Source organism: Lampetra planeri, chromosome 37, assembly GCF_965212315.1.
Source record: "Lampetra planeri chromosome 37, kcLamPlan1.2.h2, whole genome shotgun sequence".
Classification (NCBI taxonomy): domain Eukaryota; kingdom Metazoa; phylum Chordata; class Hyperoartia; order Petromyzontiformes; family Petromyzontidae; genus Lampetra; species Lampetra planeri.
Window position 1 is genome coordinate 9,264,706 of NC_136143.1, and position 19,945 is coordinate 9,284,650.

The 19,945-nt window shown below is 47.1% G+C and overlaps 2 protein-coding genes across 4 annotated transcripts in view; one reads left to right on the forward strand and one right to left on the reverse strand.

The window, feature by feature from the left end:
• Window positions 1-446: 446 nt before the first annotated feature.
• On the forward strand, window positions 447-12,736 carry LOC144731037 (putative methyltransferase DDB_G0268948). 3 transcript variants are annotated; one of them, XM_078612016.1, is made up of 6 exons: window positions 447-668; window positions 7,397-7,557; window positions 8,826-9,039; window positions 10,055-10,155; window positions 11,383-11,520; window positions 12,329-12,736. In XM_078612016.1, exons 1-6 carry the CDS (start codon window positions 462-464, stop codon window positions 12,423-12,425), a joined length of 918 nt encoding a protein of 305 aa, XP_078468142.1. In that variant the 5' UTR covers window positions 447-461; the 3' UTR covers window positions 12,426-12,736. The 3 variants fall into 3 exon arrangements, with proteins under 3 accessions (XP_078468142.1, XP_078468144.1, XP_078468143.1); XM_078612018.1 differs by having other exon boundaries at window positions 11,462-11,520; XM_078612017.1 differs by having other exon boundaries at window positions 450-644.
• A 1,440-nt stretch (window positions 12,737-14,176) lies between these two features.
• The window catches only part of AKAP1 (A-kinase anchoring protein 1), a 40,672-nt gene continuing 34,903 nt past the window's right edge, over window positions 14,177-19,945 (reverse strand). The window contains exon 11 of the mRNA XM_078612019.1: window positions 14,177-19,692. Coding sequence (XP_078468145.1) covers window positions 19,636-19,692 — 57 coding nt within the window. The 3' untranslated portion in view covers window positions 14,177-19,635. The remainder of the gene's footprint in view (window positions 19,693-19,945) is intronic.

Here is a 19,945-nt window from a genome sequence, read left to right on the forward strand (position 1 = left end):
GACAGTCGGCCCCGATGTTGTCCACCTGCAGTCGTCCTTCAGGCCCCGACCACGGGCCTCGCTCCGCCTTATATCCCCACTTGGCACTTTCCCCTTGGCAGATTCTTCCAGCAGACTTCACCGTTTTCCACTTCCCTTCTCGAACCTTCCCTCGTTCAGTACCCTGCACCTGCTTCCACCCACTTCCACTGACCCCACTACAACCCTTGTCATGTACAGTTCCCTACACATGCTCTGATAATAATACATGGCATTGTCTTTGAAACTTATTGGCTTACACCAGAGACAGCCTTCTATATGGCCATGAAGGCCATAGATAATTCTATGAACAGGCTTATCCAAAATTTAGACGGGTAAAAATGAGGCAATATCGATGGGTTGCAAGCCAACATATTTTCTGGAACAGCGTTCTGGACTTTGTTCCGCCCTAGAAAAATATGCAAGCCCTGCAACAGCGTGCGATGATGTTTGTGGATTTCACAGTTCCGGCAACTAAAAGCGCCACTTGTCACACGCGCTCTCGCATCCGCACGATGGCCTTCCGTCTGTTCGAGCGAACCGAGCATGCCAAGGCCTACAACCTCTACCACCCCGGGGTGCCGGACGCCGCTTTCAGAGCTATCATGGACTACGTGCGTGCCAAGGTGTGGGGTTTTAAAACCTGTGCGGTAAAAAAAAACACACACAACAACAACACACGAACGGGCTTTGCCGTGATATATAACCATGGTATCTCCTCCGTACGATATAAAATCCCACGGGCGATCGTTGTTATCGTCCGTTTTGTTCGTTGTAGCTATATACCGTGATTGACGTGGGTGTTTTGTCTTTACGTGTTTTTGCGTTTTTATTTTCCTGACCAAGTTATGTACGAAAAGTCGAAAATTTAAAGTTCCATTAAAAAAGTTTGACATTCGTGAGCATACTGTAGTTGATAGACTCATTTAATCATTTGATGTGTCACTCATGGCATGTGCGGTTTAAGCAGGGTGCGATTTGATGGGGGAAGGGGGGGTTAATGCTGCGTGCAATGCCAATGAAGTAATTTGCAGCAACATTTTCAGCATTGGGGTGTTTGGACAAGCCCAATTATACACTGTATGGGTTTTTGGTTTTGTGTTTAGCTATGGGAGGGAACCGGACAAACCGGTGGAAACTTTTGTGGAGCAGGGGTGGGGGCACACAAACTCCACACAGAGAGGAGATCGAGTTGGGAATCAAACCCAGGCTAATTCTTACTGTGAGGCACGAATGATAAAACCACCGTGCCACCACGGAGATGTGAACTCCCTCGCCTGGTATAGAGGAGTGCGTGGGTTCGATCCCGACCCTGATGTCTGCTGCTGTATATTTGAAGTTTGCGTGTCTCTCTCATCATCATCATCACGGTGGCTATGAGACGTTCACTACCTCGCCTGGTATAGAGGAGGTCGTGGGTTCGATCCCGACCCTGATGCCTGCTGCTGTATATTTGGAGTTTCTCTCTCTCTCCCGGTGGTCACGTGGATTTTTCTCCAGGTCCTCCAGTTTTTCCCTCCACATTTTAGAAACGTGAGTTTAGAGTATTTGGCTGCTATAAATTTCCACACGATAAGCCACTTTGTTGAGCTATCAAGAGTTGCCAGGTCGCTTCTGAAAAAGATCTACATAGTTCAGTGGGACTAACCTGGTAAAATGAAAATAAAAGTTTAGTTTTAGCTGTCCCATTGGACAAACAAGCAGAGTGCGGTGGGTTTTTTTGGCACGCGGATTTTTATTCTGCCAATAATATACAAAGAGGTTTCATATTTGTATTTTATTGTGATAATCTGAAAGTAGAAAAAACACTCGGGAATGTTAGATTATTGGCGGAATATGATTAACATTATTTCTGCATCGAGAGTGTACACGCCCCGTGCTTACGCATGAGCAAGAAAACACCAAGGCACGTGTGTGAACACGTGCCGAGCGACAGACGCATTGCTTCCAATAAACATGCGGTTGTCATCATGCTCGCTCGCGCTTACAATCACAGACATGTTCTGTCAGTTCCCATGCCGAGCCACAACTCCGCCACGGAGGGCCCTGTGTGTACAGCCGTCCCCTGTGGGATGGCCTCCGTCGTGATTTAATGAACGCGGTCGTCTGGTGGCACGGGTGGTAACTCGGCGCTGAAGTTTGCATCAGCGGCGAGGTGGACTCTGAACCCCGACCCGGGCAACCCCCCTAGGCCGACGGTGTGTAAACGTCGGCATTAGGGAGACAAAGGCGGCCCGGGTGTGGTGCTGCCCATACCGCCCCTTCATGTGCTCTTCCGGCCTTAATAGGTGCTCTCTAACAACACTTGTCACAGCTATGCTGGGAATGTGTTGTGTGTGTGTGTGTCCATGTGTTTTGTGTTGGCGGAGTGGGGAGTGGTGGCGTAGCGGTGAGCGCGCTGCGCTATGAACCCGGCGACCCGAGATCGATTTCGGTTCACGCCAACACCGGTGAACTGCTCCTCGGCCTCCCCTAGGTCGACTCGGCCTCAAATGAGTACCTGGTGCTGTGTGTAGGCGGTGACACTGGGAAGACAACGCCGGTCGGGCCTGGTGCTGGCCACCCACCTCAACGTGTATTGTTCCGGCCTTCATAGGTGCTACTCGCCAACAGCACTTTGCCCAAAAGTCTGTTGAGGCTATATATGGGGGGAATCTTTGTCTTTGTTGTTCATGTGTAAAATTTTGATTTGTGTCTAACATCGGTGGCAGACGATATCGCAACCGGTCCTTCACCCTCCCCCCTTCACCCACCCGTAATAACCAAATTGGTGAAGTATGATGATGATGATGATGATAAAAAAACCTTCGTGCTCGATATGACAGAGGGGGGAGGTCTTCGTCCATGGGAGGGGGGGGGGGGTATTGAAATTGGTTGGAATTTAAACACCAGCCCAGTAAACGTACAACTTCGTGGCCAACCTTGACTCAACGTTTGTGCATTTGCAGTACGAGAAAACTTTACTTTTTTAATTGTATTTACTTGGAATAACCCTGTGAGCCATTCGGCTCTTGATTCGGGTGCAACCGCAACAAACAATAACATTACAAGACACATTTAAAATTTACTGTACGCAAATTGAAACATCCCCTACAAAAACAATAAAATCATCCAGAAAAAAACGCACCGTTTGTTTATGCTGCGTACTAAACTGTGCAAAAAAAATCCAATTTTGATGTTAAAACTGATGATGATAGAGCAAAGCGTTAATGGATATAACCTGAGAGTCTGAACTTGACTAAGCCACGAGTGTGCTTCATTGTTTTCGTTTCGCCGAATGATATTTGTGATATTGTTGAGCGTTTCCGAGCGGCAGGAAACGCTGCCTCCTATTTCGCGTTCAATGTCACGTGAGTTCCTATGATCACATTGCTTACATTGCTTTTATGGCTTTATTTTGGTGAATTCTAAAAGTTTTTTTGGTTTGGCCATGTTTGTTTGTTGTAGTACGGAGTTAGACTGATGGCCTTAATCTAAGTTTTCTTGTGGTTGTTGTTGTTTGACTTGCATCCCACTGGGATTTTTGCACACAGCTTTGCTGTTTTTCCCTGGATTTTTCTGTTTGCACATAATCACTTTAAGATGTTTTCTTGTTCATGTTTTAGTTTTTTGTTTGTTGCGGTTGCACCCGATTCAAGAGCCGAATGGCTCACAGGGCTATACCTAATAAATGAACTTGAAACTGAGTGTCTCCATCACGGGAGCCTCCCTTGCCACTATCAAAATATGAGAAATAGGTTTCACCATTTCTGGCAATACAACAGGATGTGTTAAGATGTTCAAACACCAAACTGAAAACCTTTTGCAAGGAATCATGTCTGCAATCTGCATTAACCACGCGTACTTTGTGGTGAAAATGCAAACAAAAAAACACATGCTCTGATAGTATATGATGATGCATTGTCTTTGCTCTCATTGGTCCACGCCAGAGACAGCTTGTTTGAGACGAGGCTCTAAAGAAAGCTGTCTCTGGTGTGGACCACTTCGTTTCAAAGACAAAGCATCATATCCTATCAGAGCATGTTTTTGTTTGTTTGCAATTTCACCACAAGTACGTGTGGTGACTGCAGACTTCAGACATGATTCCTTTGCAAAAGGTTTCAGTTTGGTGTTTTAACATCTCAACGACTCCTGGTTCATTGCCAGAAAGGGTGAAACCTCTTCTCATAGCGCTCGAATGTCACCGCACATCGGCCCGGTTGACTGGAGCTGATGTCGCAGTGTGCCGATTTGCTGAAGCATATCCTGGCGTGGAACAAGAATCCTTGCAGCACCCCCCCGCCCCCCCCCCCCCAGTCTTCAGCTGAGAGAACCCTTCGCTCCACGTCAGCATTCATCAGAGGCGTGGCGAGGCCGCAAAACGGGGGCTTGACGCCGTTCGCCGCTGCCGCTTTGGGACAACTTCTCCGACACTTCCACCCAGAGCTGCTCTGCGCAATTTCTGTCACCTGTGCTCGTGCCTCGCAACACATCCGGCGGCGTAAGCATCGCACCACATCTGGACATCGACGGGCCGATGGGCCACCGCGTCTCCTTCACGGGTGGAGGAAAGGCCACAAGTGGTGCAATATGTGTGGCCATGCAACCCAAGTTATGGAACAAATGTCGTGAACCGATCTCAGTCTGCGCTCCTTCAAAGGAGGAGGAGGTGCAGCAGGACAAACCAGCAAAACTCCACGAACTCTATCCCTGAAGCCCTCTCTCGTCGTGCCCAGCAGACCTTGACGTTGGATTTCAAGCCCGCGACATATTGCCATGCGCAACAATCTGTCCTCTTCCACCCACTGGAAGTTGATTCTTATCCATACCGTGCATTCAGGTCGCCTTCAAAAATGTTCACGACGGAGATGGTTGCGCTGGTTGAGGCTTTCCCGGGGGGGTTGGGGAAATAATTAACCGACTGAATGCTGACAGATTTTCACAAATATTTATTGGCTACATGTCACGACTGTTCTTGGTTTGGCGGCAGCCTCGGGAGGCAAAGTCTCGGCAACGAGTGTTCACGTTGACTCCAACAGTGTTGTCGATCAAAATACAGGTTTTTTTTTTTGGGTAAGATCGCGTAAATATTTACGGGATCTACCCCCCCCTCCCCCAAATCCTGTATTATGAAATGAATGAGATTGGTCGCGAAAGCCTACGTGATAAAACTGAGTGTTGGCGATCTTTGCTTTTCCAAAACAAACTGAATGCTAACATTAACAGCGCACTGTGGAAAGCGACTGGCTGGGTCACGCAACCAAACGTAAAGGAAAGAACCAAGAATATAAACGCAAAGGAGTTTACCATCAGATGGAGGGGAGGGGATGCTTTCTGACAACAACACTCTTGAAACAAAATAATAATAAAATAAAATAAATGAAAATAACTAAATTTATTATTATTTTCGTTTTATTACTATTATTATTTTTTTACCTACGTGACTTTACCGAAAAAAACCTAAGAGTATGAATTATTGCAGTCACGAAAGCCTCAAATCTAGAACTCTTGAAACAAAACAAAAAAAAGTCCCGGGGAAAGACTGAATGGAGGTCCAGCCAGTTTTTAAAGGCATTGGAAGAGGGCTGTTGATTCTAGCAAATTATTGCAGAACTGGTGTTACAAACGTCAACTGCGGTTTATTGACAAGTTCGAGACGTACATCCGATACGCGACTTTCGCATCGCAACATCGGTGTGTGTCCTTGCTCTGTTGTTAACGCAACTTTGACTCGTGCCACCGATCCAGTAGGTGCACGAGCGTGAATGGAGCGTCATCTGGCGGCTGGTGGCTTGAACGGGCTTCGGGAGCGTGTCGACCGTAGTTTGACTCGTGTGTGTACATCTTTGCGTATTCACGGCGTCTCGGGAGCTCTGAGTAAACCAGCTGTGGGAACGCGAGAATTGCCACCGTAGATTGTGCGTGGTGGGAGAAGCGTTTCGACGGCCTTACGGCACAACTGCTGGATGTACGGGTGACTTTTTTGGTCGAGATGTCCGATGGATTTTTTTTCCTTCCCGAACCCATAAAACGACTGCATCCCGTCAGTCTCAAATCCACCGGCTGAAATCCAGCCACTGTCAAGGAACCGAATCGGCGCTTCTACCGATTCGCGTTTCAAACTTGACTCATCCCAAACAAAATGTAGACGCAAATCTTGTTGTTTTTTTGTAGCAGGAGCTGAAACAACGCACCGCAATGCAAAGCCGTTTCACCACAGTCACCCTGCGGTGAAACGGCTTTGCAAAAGGTTTCAGTTTGGTGTTTTAACATCTTAACACAGCTGTTTTATTGCCAAAAAGGGTAACACCTACTCTTCTAGAGTTGAAGGGGTTGCATCAAGGACGGGCCGCCTGTGATTGTCCGCAGATTTTAAAGGCTGCGGAATGTATTGTGTCGTCTTCGGTCTTTCTCCCTATGCCTGGCCCCTGGTACTCAACGCCTGATGGAGCTGAAAGACCTGTTCATCACCATTTGCGGCGTGACAAATGACATTGATTTTCACGGTAAATGTCAATAACACTCATTTTCTGAGTTTCAGATTCATGACCACAATTCAAACTTCTTGGTTCTTTCGGTAAAGTCACGTAGAAGGAAAATAATAAAATAATAAAAGTAAAACATAATAAAATACAATTCTGACGACGTTTCGGCCACAACGCAAGCAGCCGTCCTCCGGTGAAGAACAGGTCTGTCGGAAAGACAGCGTCTGAATGAACACCACCAAACTTGGCAGCGTATATTTAAGCTGGGTTAGAGGAGGAAGGGCGCCTTGACAAAGGACTTTGCATATCAACAGAGGAATTTAGCATATTTATGGAAAATGCAGATATGGGATTAGTCATTACTTGTGGAATGTGTAGGAGGTGGGGGGGTTCTCAAAGTCATATTATGCTCGTGTATTATGTAGGATTAGCAGTAATCCCTGCAGTCACGAAAGCTTTAAATCGACAATTCAAACTGTTCGGAAAAAGTAAATGGGCTTGGGCAGGCCACGTCCCCTAAAAGGGACCATGGCCAGTGGTCAATGATGACGACGATGAAAATAACAACAGGAGTGGCTGCCAAGGGATGGAACAATCACCCCCATTCTAGATGTGAAGCTTTCGTGACTGCAAGGATTCATATTCTTAGGTTTTTTCGGTAAAGTCACGTAGGTATCTCTTGTAATCTCTCATTTACTTGATACAACTGTCGTGGCTGTGACGGTTCCACCTGAAGACGGAAGCTTGTGTTGCCTCCGAAACGTCGTGATTTTTATTTTATTTTACTTTTATTAATTTTAATTTTTTACCTACGTGACTTTACCGAATCACCCCCATATCTCATCCCCCCCCGCCCCCCTCACCTTTGTGTCCGCCACTGATGGCGAACCGGGGACTTGCTGGGCACTCCGCAGACCGGCGGCGTGCCGAGTCTTGCCGTGGACGTGGGCTGTGGCAGCGGGCAGTGCACCCAGCTGCTGTCGACTTGCTGCACGCGCGTGGTCGGGGTGGACGTGAGCGAAGCCATGATCCGCGAGGCGACTCGAGTCAACAGCACGGGGAACATCGCCTTCACGTAAGGGGCGGCGTGCCACGGCGGCGAATCTTTGACCTCGCCGACCCTTAAGAGGGAACTTTGAGCTTTTGGCCCTGCGCCTCCTGAATATCTCGGAGCAATGAATTTCAACATGTCGAAATCTGTCATCCAGGCTGCTGAAATCTGAATCGGCGGGGCCCCCTCTCTCTCGTCCGCAGCTTTTTTTCCAAATCGGTTTCTGGGATTACGCCTTGCACGCGTGGCTCAAGATGCAATCGCCGAGTCGCTGATGAATAACGCGTACCCTCCCCTCGCCTGTAGCAACGGTGTGCGTGTAGAAGAGGCTTCGCTAACAGGTTGGCAATCGCGCCTCCAAATACGTGATGTGCAGCGGCAAAGATACGGTACGAAAATCTCGCTTGGCGCCATCCCTGGGCCGAAACACGCGACCAAGCGCAAAATATTTTATGCGCTCGATGTTATGCCAGGTACGCCCGCATTGGCTACAAACGCAGCAATCCATCCAGCACCTGCACACGAGCTGATGTCGCTCCATCTACTTGGTGGACGTGCTCTGAGACCCCCCCCCCCCCACCAGCTGCCACTTTTATTATTAATTGACCACCCACCATTATCCCTCCTGTCAGTGCGTCCTTGCCCAAGCCCACTTACTTTTCTGAACAGTACGGAATGTGCCATTGATCAGCTCATGTTCTCCAATTCGCGTGTCGCTCCGTCTCTCAATGTCATCCCAAGCATGCATCTTGCCATGCAGCCATCCCACCCTTTTTAAATCCTTTATATTAAGTTCACTTGCTTGCTTGCGCGCTTACGACCGTGCAAATCTTTCGGTCGTTTTTAACCCACTTCCCGTGATCCAATCGAGCTGACATTTTGCACACAGACTCGTTGTGCGTGACAATTAATTTTCGTGAAAATTTTTTTTCATAACTTTACACTTTTTACGAATTTTTTTTTATATTTAATTACCAATTGCTTAATGGTGGCAGGCAATCATCTGACCCATAGGTGGCAGCCATCTCAAGCCAGAGGACGAGAGGACTCTAGCCGCCACGCATATAAAGGATTTATAGTGAAAAACTTTGTTTTTACGGGTTATTTTTTTTTAGCAACGTGCCCCGCGTGAGCCCACTTCTTAAGAGGACGAAATTACATCTCCTAACGTTTTTTTGTTCGGTTGCATTTGCGGTCGCCCAGTAAGCCACACATCGTCCCGGTTTATATTTTTTTTATAATCCTAATTTGCCAATCTAGGCCTGCTGCTGTGCGTTGACTTTGGTTTGAAGGGTCGGCACGGCGGAGAAGCTCCCCTTCTTGGATGGCTCCGTGGGCCTCCTGTGCGCGACGTCGGCTGCCAACGTCTTCAATTTGCCCGACTTCGTGCGAGAGGCGGCGCGGGTCCTGCAGCCGGGCGGCTGCCTCGCCATCTACGCCATGCTCTACCCAATGCGGCTCAAGTACGGTGGCGTCTCAAGCGAGCTGACCGCCATCCTCCATGAGGTATCCCAACAACAACAACAACAAAAGCCGCTCGCTGGCAGCTCGTCGTTGTGGGCCGGTCGTGGCCCAAGCCGCCCCACGAGTGGAAATGAGCAAGAGAAAGAAGCAAAGAACCACAAACTAAATAAATACCTGAATGCTTATCCGCTCATTATGAAGATTATCAACTGCATACATCGCCCTTCACATGGAACTTGGACAAAACTTGTTACCCTTAGAGACGGAAAGGTTAGAGAACGTTCGCGGGCTTGCGGTGATGCGATGTGGCCTAACCGGCAAAGCATTTACCGTTGAATGCAGAGGTCCACGTTTCAACCCCGGCAGAAATACCCATTTTATTACTGGAAGTGCAATTAACTGTAATAATACGTGCCATCTGCTTCGCCAGTGAGGACAAAGATCCTTGATGTCATACGCATTCTGCGCTGATACCGGGGTCCAAATTTGCGGCGAAATTGTCTAAAATTACCAGCAAAATTACCCAATTGGGATTATAAATAGCAATCGTCGTCCTCCTACTGGCGGACTTCAAGCCCAATTTGCAGACGAGGTGCCGAGTTCACCCTGTGCCCACGGACACGGCTGTCACTGAGGGTGGGGAGGGGGGCAGTGACCCATGAGATGGGGATGTGTAAAGAGGGCATTATATCAAAAGCAATGAATGATTATCATTCAAAGACCTCCCATGTTGACCGTTAAGAAAATAAAATACAAAGTGGCCTCGGGCAGGACACGTCGCCGGAAAGGGGAACGGTGGCCGATGGTCAAAGGCTCAACGACAAAGTGGGGAGAGCTCGGGGAGGATGTCGACCGCCGAGGAAGAAACCACGAATTCGGCTGCCGTGCGTGCTGCCAGGTGATTTGATACATCGCAGAACCTTGAGAGATGGGGGAAGGCTTGTGGTGGGGGAGGGGGGCGGCCTTCAATCAACAGTCAATTGATCGTGGGGCCCGATTTGATGGCGATTGTAAGTCGGGCCATATTTCCCGACGCATCCACGGCGTGTGTTTGCAGATGCTGGAGGAGCTCCGTCCGTACGAGCACGAGAGGATGAGTCACCTGCGGAACGGCTACGCTGACATCTACACGGGCATCACCTTCGCTGACAAGGAGCGGTGAGAATTCATCACCGTCCAGCGTGACAGGGCCTTTGCTCTTTCGCCTATTTAAAAATAATCTTTAGCCGGCGTTGAAAACAGGGGATATTAGTTAAGTGAATAAAACAATATAATAATTTGGGCCTCTAAATTTTGATTTAAAGGTTTCCTTGACTGCAGGAATTCATATTCTTGGTTCTTTCGGTAAAGTCACGTAGAAGGGAAATAATAAAATAATAAAAATATAAAACAATAAAAATTCTCACGACGTTTCGACTGCAACACAAGCAATCATCATCAGGTGTGAAATCAACACCTGATGACGATTGCTTGCGTTGTGAAATTTTTTGAAAATAACCACCCCCACACATCTTCCTAAAGGCCGTCAACGCCACCTGCAGCAAGCCACGGTCAACATGTTCCCTTATCTATCGGGAACACAATACAAAGTTGCAAACTGTCAAATGTTTGACCATTTGAAGGTGTCAAATGTCGAGATACAAATATCCAGGTACACTAAGGGGTACTGCTGGTCACGTAACATGGTTACATTGAGAATCCATAATATGGGTGTTTTTGAGTTAGATCGCATAAATATGAATGTTGTTAAACCCGCCACCACCCCACACAGCCAATAAGTAAGGTTTGTCACGTAAACAGAACGTGGCCAATTCGTTACTAGTACAGCACACCGGTGTGTTGGAGAGCAACGCCACAACATTTACAATCGGAGTACGACGTTTCGCCAGTAATTGTAACTAGCTTCATCAGGCGACAGCCAGATTTGCGGAGAAATCTTCCTGTTTCGTTCCTTAAATAGAGGCGTGGATGTGGTGACGTCACTTGAGCAGTTCTTGGGCGAAGTGGGGGGGGATTAATTAATGTAAATGACAGTGGGGATGCTTTGCCGGTTGGGTTATTTACATGGCAATCAACGTACATTTTGCATGCGCATTATCCAAGCCCAGTGTTCTTGTACCGCCTGTCGATTGGGAATGTCACAAAACATGGCTGTTTTGGAGGGGGGGGGGGGTAAACCCTGTAATGGTAAATGCCATGTTGTCATTTTCTGTGTCGCTGGTAGGCACGTGAATGGCAGCCACAGCTATACTGGATGTGGTGTGCCGGGTGTGGACACATTTTCCAGGTTTCGGACAGAACCGGCTTAAAAATAGGGTCCGGTTGTCTTTCGAGGAGGAGATGGCTCCTCGCTGGTGGTGTTTTTGTTCTGCTCTCGGCTCTCAGGAAGGAGGGCATTGAGCTGTCCGTACAGGTGACACTGCAAGATCTGCTGAGGTTCATCGGCTGCTTTTCCGAATACCAGGCGCTGCGCAAAGAGGACCCTCAACGCGGGGACACCTTCATGCAGTCTCTAGAGCAGAGGTTCGTGTGTGTGTGTGGTCACATTCGTAAGTGGTTGAAATTCACAATGTCGAGCATGTGCTACATGTAAAAAATTTTTTTTTTATGTACGGCAGTCGAACGAGTCCCCAGTTGGCCTGTGGCCACATCTGCGGCACGAATGGTTCGCTGCTGCCTTGCTGGACGCATTTGATTCTATGCTTCTACAAGCTTACGACTCATCTTCTTCACGAGTCAATATCAATTATATTTTTTGTAAAACAATTGTTTCATTACTTAACTTTTTCATTAACCTTACGACTGCTTCGTCTTCTCTTATGTCGGCTCAGACTTACCTTTTTAGGACCCGCCCCTACTTTAGGCCCCACCCCACTTTGTTTAGGCCCTTGGGTGGTGGTGGGTTGGGTGGTGGTGGGGGTCGGTTGGGTGGTGGTGGGGGAGGGTTGTGTGGTGGTGGGAGCGGGTTGGGTGGTGGTGGGGGCGGGTTGTGTGGTGGTGGGGGCGGGTTGGGTGGTGGTGGGGGCGGGTTGTGGATGAAGGGGGCGTGTCCCTGGCTCAGCTACCTGAAGATGACAATTTGGTAAAATCAGGACAGAACTTGAACCTCAGGATATGCTATTTCTACTTCTTCTCCCATTGATTTTTTAAAATAACTATAACATCGTCTCAATGCTGCAGTGGGATTCTCTCACAGAGCCCAATATGGTGCTGCTGCTATCATGTGCCTGCCATAGTGGTGGTGCCTGTTGTACCGTAGTAGTTGTCATCGTACTTTTTGAATGTCAGTGTTGCGTCCTGAGAGTTCGACGGATGGTGCGGTGTGCTTCAGGTTGCAGGAGGCGATGGGCAGAACAGCTCCCGACACCGAACTGGAGTTGAATGCTGACACGGCAGTGCTGCTGGCTTGCAAAACCCCGACAGCTTAAATTATACCCGTCCCCGAAAAAGTAATGAAACAACTTGATACAGCTGTCGTGGCTGTGACGGTTCCACCTGAAGACGGAAGCTTGTGTTGCCTCCGAAACGTCGTGATTTTTTTTATTTTACTTTTATTAAGTTTAAAGTTTTTTTTACCTACGTGACTTTACCGAAAAAAAACCCTAAGAATATGAATCCTTGCAGTCACGAAACCTTCAAATCTAGAATTAATGAAACAATTGTTTTACAAAAAATATATAATTGATATTGACTCGTGTTTTTCTAATTGACGGCCAAATAAAACGTAGCGTTTACGCCGCTTGCATTTTCTCATCAACCATTTGTTTTGAGGGTGCTCGTGGTTTTCGAAATTAAATTACTAACAGACAAAGATCCCCCGTATAGCCTCAACAGACTGTAGGTGCAAGTGCTGTTAGCGAGTAGCACCGATCAAGGCCGGAACGGAGGGGGTGGGTGGCCAGCATCACGCCCGACCGCCTTCGTCTCCCCGGTGGCGATGTTTAGACACCACACCAGGTTACACATTTGAGGACGAGTCGACCTAGGGGAGGCCCAGGACCGGCTCATGTAATCGTAACTGGTGTTGGCCGTGAGCGGGAATCGAACTCGGGGTCGCTGGCTTCGTAGTCCCCGTACAATCACACAGACTCTGTGCGTGGCACGTCACACACGGGCAGAGCAGATCACCAAAATGCATTGACGCGTCAGAAAAATTACTGACAATGTATCGAGTGGTGGCGGGGGGGGGTGGGGACGTTCAAATAAATAATTCACCCAGGGAGAGGGGAACACGGATCATGCCTGGAGTGGCGCATAGAAATAGCATCCGTCTGTACCCCCCCCTCCCTCTCCCCAATGCACACCTCCGATGAGCACGGTAGGCTACGTCATCGTGCAAACGTCGGTGTCGTCATCGTGCGAACGTCGGTGTGGTCATCTTGCGAACGTCGGTGTGGTCATCGTGCAAACGTCGGTGTCGTCATCTACAAACGTCGGTGTCGTCATCTACAAACGTCGGTGTGGTCATTGTGCAAACGTCGGTGTCGTCATCTACAAACGTCGGTGTCGTCATCGTGCAAACGTCGGTGTGGTCATCGTGCAAACGTCGGTGTCGTCATCTACAAACGTCGGTGTGGTCATCGTGCAAACGTCGGTGTCGTCATCGTGCAAACATCGGTGTGGTCATCGTGCAAACGTCGGTGTCGTCATCGTGCAAACATCGGTGTGGTCATCGTGCAAACGTCGGTGTCGTCATCGTGCAAACGTCGGTGTCGTCATCGTGCAAACGTCGGTGTGGTCATCGTGCAAACGTCGGTGTCGTCATCGTGCAAACATCGGTGTGGTCATCGTGCAAACGTCGGTGTGGTCATTGTGCAAACGTCGGTGTCGTCATCTACAAACGTCGGTGTGGTCATCGTGCAAACGTCGGTGTCGTCATCGTGCAAACATCGGTGTGGTCATCGTGCAAACGTCGGTGTCGTCATCGTGCAAACATCGGTGTCGTCATTGTGCAAACGTCGGTGTCGTCATCGTGCAAACGTCGGTGTCGTCATCGTGCAAACGTCGGTGTCGTCATCGTGCAAACGTCGGTGTCGTCATTTACAAACGTCGGTGTCGTCATCGTGCAAACGTCGGTGTCGTCATTTACAAACGTCGGTGTCGTCATCAACTCCTCCGCCGTACAAATGAAGACGGGCGAAAACGTCACAAGGCAAAGCACGCACGCAACACAACCACATTTTGCACAAACGTTTATTAAACAAGCAGCCCATTCAATTTGTACACTCCAATGCAATTTCACGAATCAAGTCCCAACATTTAACCACTATATATTTTTTAAGTTATTAAAAAAAAAATGATCGGTGGTTAACAAACTGTTTTTTGTAACTCCAAAGTAGTTTTTTTTTTTTTACAAAAAAAATATTAAAACCGTGCAGATATCCTTTCCCAGGTAAAACAACGCAAACGATTAACCGGGGGGAGGGGGGGATGGGACAGGACAAAGAGGTGAACAGCATTTCAGTTGTGCAGGACTCATCGACGCCTACACGGTAATTGCCAGTGGTGACCAATCTCGCAGTGTGCGCCTTCGACTGCTGAAGAAGCAGTCGTGCCCGACTCGTACGAGGATGCCAAATAAAAATAAATAAAACGGCAGATGTTGTTGCCGGGTCGCCGTTGCTCGCCGCTCGATGCACGACAACGACGACGACGATTCTAAAAGTCTGAACTTTAACAGGTCCACCGAGAGAGCCGTGCAGCGGACGGCACCTTTGTTGAACATCGACAAAGAAACATGTACCCCGTCGCGCAGTACGGGGGGCCACAAAAAGGTCGTCAGGATTTTGTCCCTACAAAAAAAATGAAATTACCGCGGGTTGACGTTCACCAGAGCGAAGATTACGACAAAAATTATAAACGAGTCGAAATATGGACGTGTGAAATTAAATAATCGTTTGATCATACGTCACTATGCTGGTCAGTGGAGGCTGGTAAAGTATGGACGGCCCAGTACGTGCACAGATAAACTCTCGCCACCGACGCCGAGTTATGGCTGGGAATTAAATCGAGGTCCTCGGGGTTTATATAGCGCAGTGCGCTAACCACTCAGCCACCACTCCCACCACGTGAAATGAGAGCCGGGGCAATTGAAGCTGCACAGTATCTCCTGAACAAAAAAACACACGGCCACATAGCATTTCACAAAACCCCCCCCCAAAAAAAAAGATACCCACGATATCCGCTTCCCAATTTCTTTATAGCCATAAGTTAATCGTGGTTGTGTTCATCACGCTGGTGGTCATGACTGCATTTAAATACTTCTCTTCTTCTAAAATGTAAATACGTTATTCTTTCGTTGAACCAGCCACACGTATATATTTTTGTTTAAAACGTTGATATACCAAATTTACATATTTTCAGACCTAAGAAGAGCGGATGACTAAAAACCGTGTACGCGCATAGTCTCCTACGACGCGTGGTTTAACACGTGCCCAAGATACGCGCGTAGATCTTGGTGCGACACCGGGTTGAGGAGCGGCCAGCCCTGCTCGCAACACCATGGGCCGGTTCCGGTTTTAATCCGTGAGCTCCCGAAATGAACGATTCTACATTTCGGACCCGGCAACCACATTTGAAAACTGTGATCTCCCTCGGGCGGGGGAGGTTACAAGGACATCAACAACAAAAAAAAGACTCAATATTCCAGTGCTCGGCAATAAGATACACACGTGAACATGACGGTTATATACACACACACACAAAGAACACGTGATTTTGTTTTAACACTTTCTCAAAGTAACATTATTTTCAAGCAATATAATACAGAGATCAAAATATAATAAGTGGCTATATTAGGCACAGTTTCTCTTGCATCAATCCTCAAATCGGTTTAACAATCGATGCAATGTCCCTTTTAAAGTTGTAAAAATGTTAACGTTTGTACAAAAATCGACGTTCATAAGAGTGCCGCAAAAAAAAACAAGAGAAACAAGGCTTTAATGACCAACACAGGTCAGGTGACATTTTAGAGTGAACTCGCTAAATTGTAGCAGTCATTAAAAATATCAGTGCAGCGTAGCAATCAACAACAACAAAAAATAGTGGCTTCAGTTTGAACACGTACTCATCGGGTCCAGGTTCGTGCCTCGACTGAATGACCGAAACGGATGGGTCGCCGCTGCGATGCTGCCCTCTTTGCTGGCGATGGAAACATTCTGCGCATTTGTCACAAAATATTTTATCGGATGAAAAGCACCGCTGGGCAGCGCGTGACTTGCGGCCATCGTCTGCGCGAAGCATCACAGTCCAAATTTGAGAAATTGCTTGCAAATTATGAAATTGGGGGGTGGGTGGGGGGGGGGACAAAAACAGCAACATTGCAGACTAATGCTGATTTGACTGCTGTGCAGAGCACACTGTGCTAGACCATAGCAGGGCATCGGAACCGGTGGAGATGATGCGAGGCGCGCTTTGGGAGTTGGACGATGCTTTCGAGCAAGCGCCCCGTTACATTACGCAAACCCTTACACACCATGAAGGGAAATCGGTGGCGAGTTGCACGTTGGTGAACCGTAACTTTCATCCAACATTCGCAAGAATGGTTACCAATGGTTCCACGAACGAGGTGTGACGTTACAAAAGGCAATCGAAGTTTTGATGCCATTTTGCGAAGGCGTGAATCTGAACCGGACGACGACAAAGTCAGTAGACGTCGAAGCAAAACAAAGTTACATTGTTGCTCAAGAGGAGGTGCCCGTGGCATTGCTGTAACAACTCTCCTGAACGTACAGGAAGAGAAACACTGCACGCGGGGTATCCCTCGATTTACGAAACGCTGGGGTTTGTTTAACGAAATGTCGCGTTAATGTACAACTTGAACGAATCCCTGACACGTTTTCGATGAATTTTGAATCGAATCTCCGGGTTAAATGAAATGTCAATACGTCAAGTCCGCGCAGTGACATCGTCAAGTGAGAAGCCACAGCCGGAAAGCTGACATCGTCACGGTGTCACGTGCAGTGGCAACGGTGATGCCCCCAGAACGCCGCCGCCGCCACCTTGCCAGTCATCCCAACACGCGGCAGGATCTTTTGGAGAGTTCGCAGAAAAGGTCAATTACACTGGTCAACAAAAAAAAACCTTTTTTTCTGGCCTGGACTTTTGCAGCTGTTTTAGACTAATTTCAGGGTGCTGATTCCAAATCTGATCTCAGATTTGCTCTATCACATCTCATTTTTATGCTATCGGCATATCCCATTTTCATTGATTTTACCCGAAATTAACTCTGTCACTTATGATTGCAAGTTGTTGCGAGTCAGTGACTACTTTAGTGTTAAAATATGGTGCTGTATTTTTAGGATAGTGTGTTTATAATATCATTTTATGTAGATATCCACATTTATTTAATATTTTTCCTCTGCAGTTTTTATTGAAAATGCAATATTTGATATCTCAAAAACCTGATGTGATAGACAAAAACTGATGCCAGTATTGGAATCAGCACGCCAAAATTACCTTAAAACCGTTGGAATAACTTATGGCAGAACAACTGTGTTGACCAGTGTTATTAGGAGATTTCGACTTAACGTTTTTTTTTTTAAGAACACATTCCCATTCACGAAATCGAGGGATACCTGCACATGAGAGGCCACGCGGTGGAAGCATCTCAATCGAGCTGCGAATTAGAAAACTAAATAACAATCCAGACACGGCTAGGCCCCATGCCTTTGGTATTGCCAATGCACAACAACTCGTTTATTTGTAGCCATAACATTTCAACAGTGGAGCATGTTTAACAGTTAACAAGCTACAAATAAATTAGAAAAAAAATAATTTTGCTGCGATCTCAAAATCACAATAAAATCGACGGCCTGTTTTGCACACGCAGTATTTGGTAACATTCGTTTTACAAAGCACAATTTTGTTTTTTAGATTTAATTAAAAAATTTCCTCACTTACCAAAGTTAACAATTCGTATCGCATTGGGAACGCAGTCGACAGAATAAACTGCACCCAGTATTCTTTCCCCAAGCCAGAACAACAAAACTTTGCCGAGGTATGGGAGTGGACACATTTGCTTACATTCCACGTGGTGCGCGTGCCTACGTTAAGCTCCATAATATTCCGATGTGTTTTAGTAATTTTGTGCCGCACGTTGTTTCGGAATGATTTCGAAACAACGTGCGGAACAGCGCGCGGTAAAAACCTGAAAACACAGCCGTACATACTGACTGCGAAAAAACCTCGGCAGTTGTACGACTTCTTCTTCCGTGCGGCTGCTGATGTAGAAGCAGAGCAAACGACGACAATTTCGCATTCAGGTGGTCAAGCCCAGACAAAGACCGCATCAGGAGCAGCGGGGTAGTGTATCGACGCGATGATGTCTCCCATCGTATGTGTGGACCGGGACACGGCGTGGATATAAGCTGTACGGTCTTTGTTCTAGATGACCCACAGTCGCACACCGACTGGAGAGTTTTTTTTTATTTTCTGTTTGTGCATCGGGTATCCGCATGTGCCATGATTTGTGCAGTGGATGCGGTTTAGGGTGGAACACGAGCAACTTTGTGGAAGATCAAACCCAGGGGATCTTCTGCGCTGGGCCTTTCACAACAAGGTGTTTTGTGAGTTTCTGTACGAGTAAATCTCTGTCCAATGGAGAGCGCATTTACACACGGTCGGACAGGATCAGGAATCTCGAAGTCAAGTGCAACTTGTACATTGTAATGGCATGTTAGGTTAACGTCATCGTCAAGTGGCTCACAGATTAAATTTAGAGAATAGGAGGCCATCAACAATGAACACAATTAATGTACAAACATTTTTTCCAGTTTGACTTCTGCAATCATAGGGCATTTTCTAGTGTTTTGAAGTAAGTTCATTTCCAACGCTCACCACAGAAGTTACGGTGACCAAAACCCATAGTAGTTTTATATTTGTGAAAGAGAATAAGTGAAAACAAAAAGTGAAATACGGATCAAAATCATCGCCGGTCATTAGCGCGCGCGCACCATTCACACCCCGGCACGAGTTGAATCGTGGCGACATTTCTAAATTATTTACAAATATAAAAGTACAGCAATCAAGTAAGTGATGAAAAGTGCCCCAAGGACATACAGTAGAACCCCTCGTAACGACCACCCCCCCTGTTAACGACGGGCCTCCGTAGAAGAGCCCAACGTGTTCGCTTACTGTCCATTCACTTGCTAACGACAGCTGTCGTAGGTACAGTAAATATGAATTAATGCATCGATTAACAATGTTTTCTTTTGATATTACATGTTCATAATGTTTCGATTTAATTTCTTGCTGTGGATTTCACACCCGATGATGATTGCTTGTGTTGCAGTCGAAACGTCGTGAGAATTTTTATTGTTTTATATTTATATTATTTTATTATTTCAATTCTACGTGACTTTACCGAAAGAACCAAGAAAATGTTCATAATGTTGTTAGTATCTTTCTGTATTAATATCCATTGTTTAATTATATTATTCTAAAGTACGTTTATTGGGTGAAGAATTGTACCTTTCAATGCTATCGGAACGAATTAAGCCTTTGGGCGTGTATTTCCTATACTCGCTTAACGACACAAATCACTTGACTACCGGTTTCGTGGAACCCATCACCGTCGTTAAGAGGGGTTTCAACTGCATCCTCTCTTCGCAAGAGGAGGTTGTGAACGTGGCGACGGCGTTACGACAGCCACCGCGCGTGGCCGGCATCCACCAGCATCTTGTTGATCATCTGAGACTGGGAGGCGGAAGAGAAAACGTGAAAACGGTAACGTAGGTAAATGACGGGCCGCTCGTCAAGATGAGATCAAGATTCCAGCCGGCCGTGGACACGGAGCTTTGTTTGGTGACAGGAAATTGGAAGCAGATGTCCGCTACATGTCTCTCCACGTTGAAAGCAAAAACTATTTTAAGTCCCATCAACCTATCGGCTTTTCAGACCAATATTATTCGGAAGCATTTGTTAACTTCAGCAAACTCTGGATTGCTTT

Bases quoted from the DNA above. Each gene is read 5' to 3' on its own strand.
- LOC144731037 (XM_078612016.1), top strand. From the start codon at position 462: ATGATGTTTGTGGATTTCACAGTTCCGGCAACTAAAAGCGCCACTTGT. The intron at 9,040-10,054 runs GTATCCCAACAA...GTGTGTTTGCAG, and splicing joins TGACCGCCATCCTCCATGAG to ATGCTGGAGGAGCTCCGTCC. The intron at 10,156-11,382 runs GTGAGAATTCAT...CTCGGCTCTCAG, and splicing joins ACCTTCGCTGACAAGGAGCG to GAAGGAGGGCATTGAGCTGT.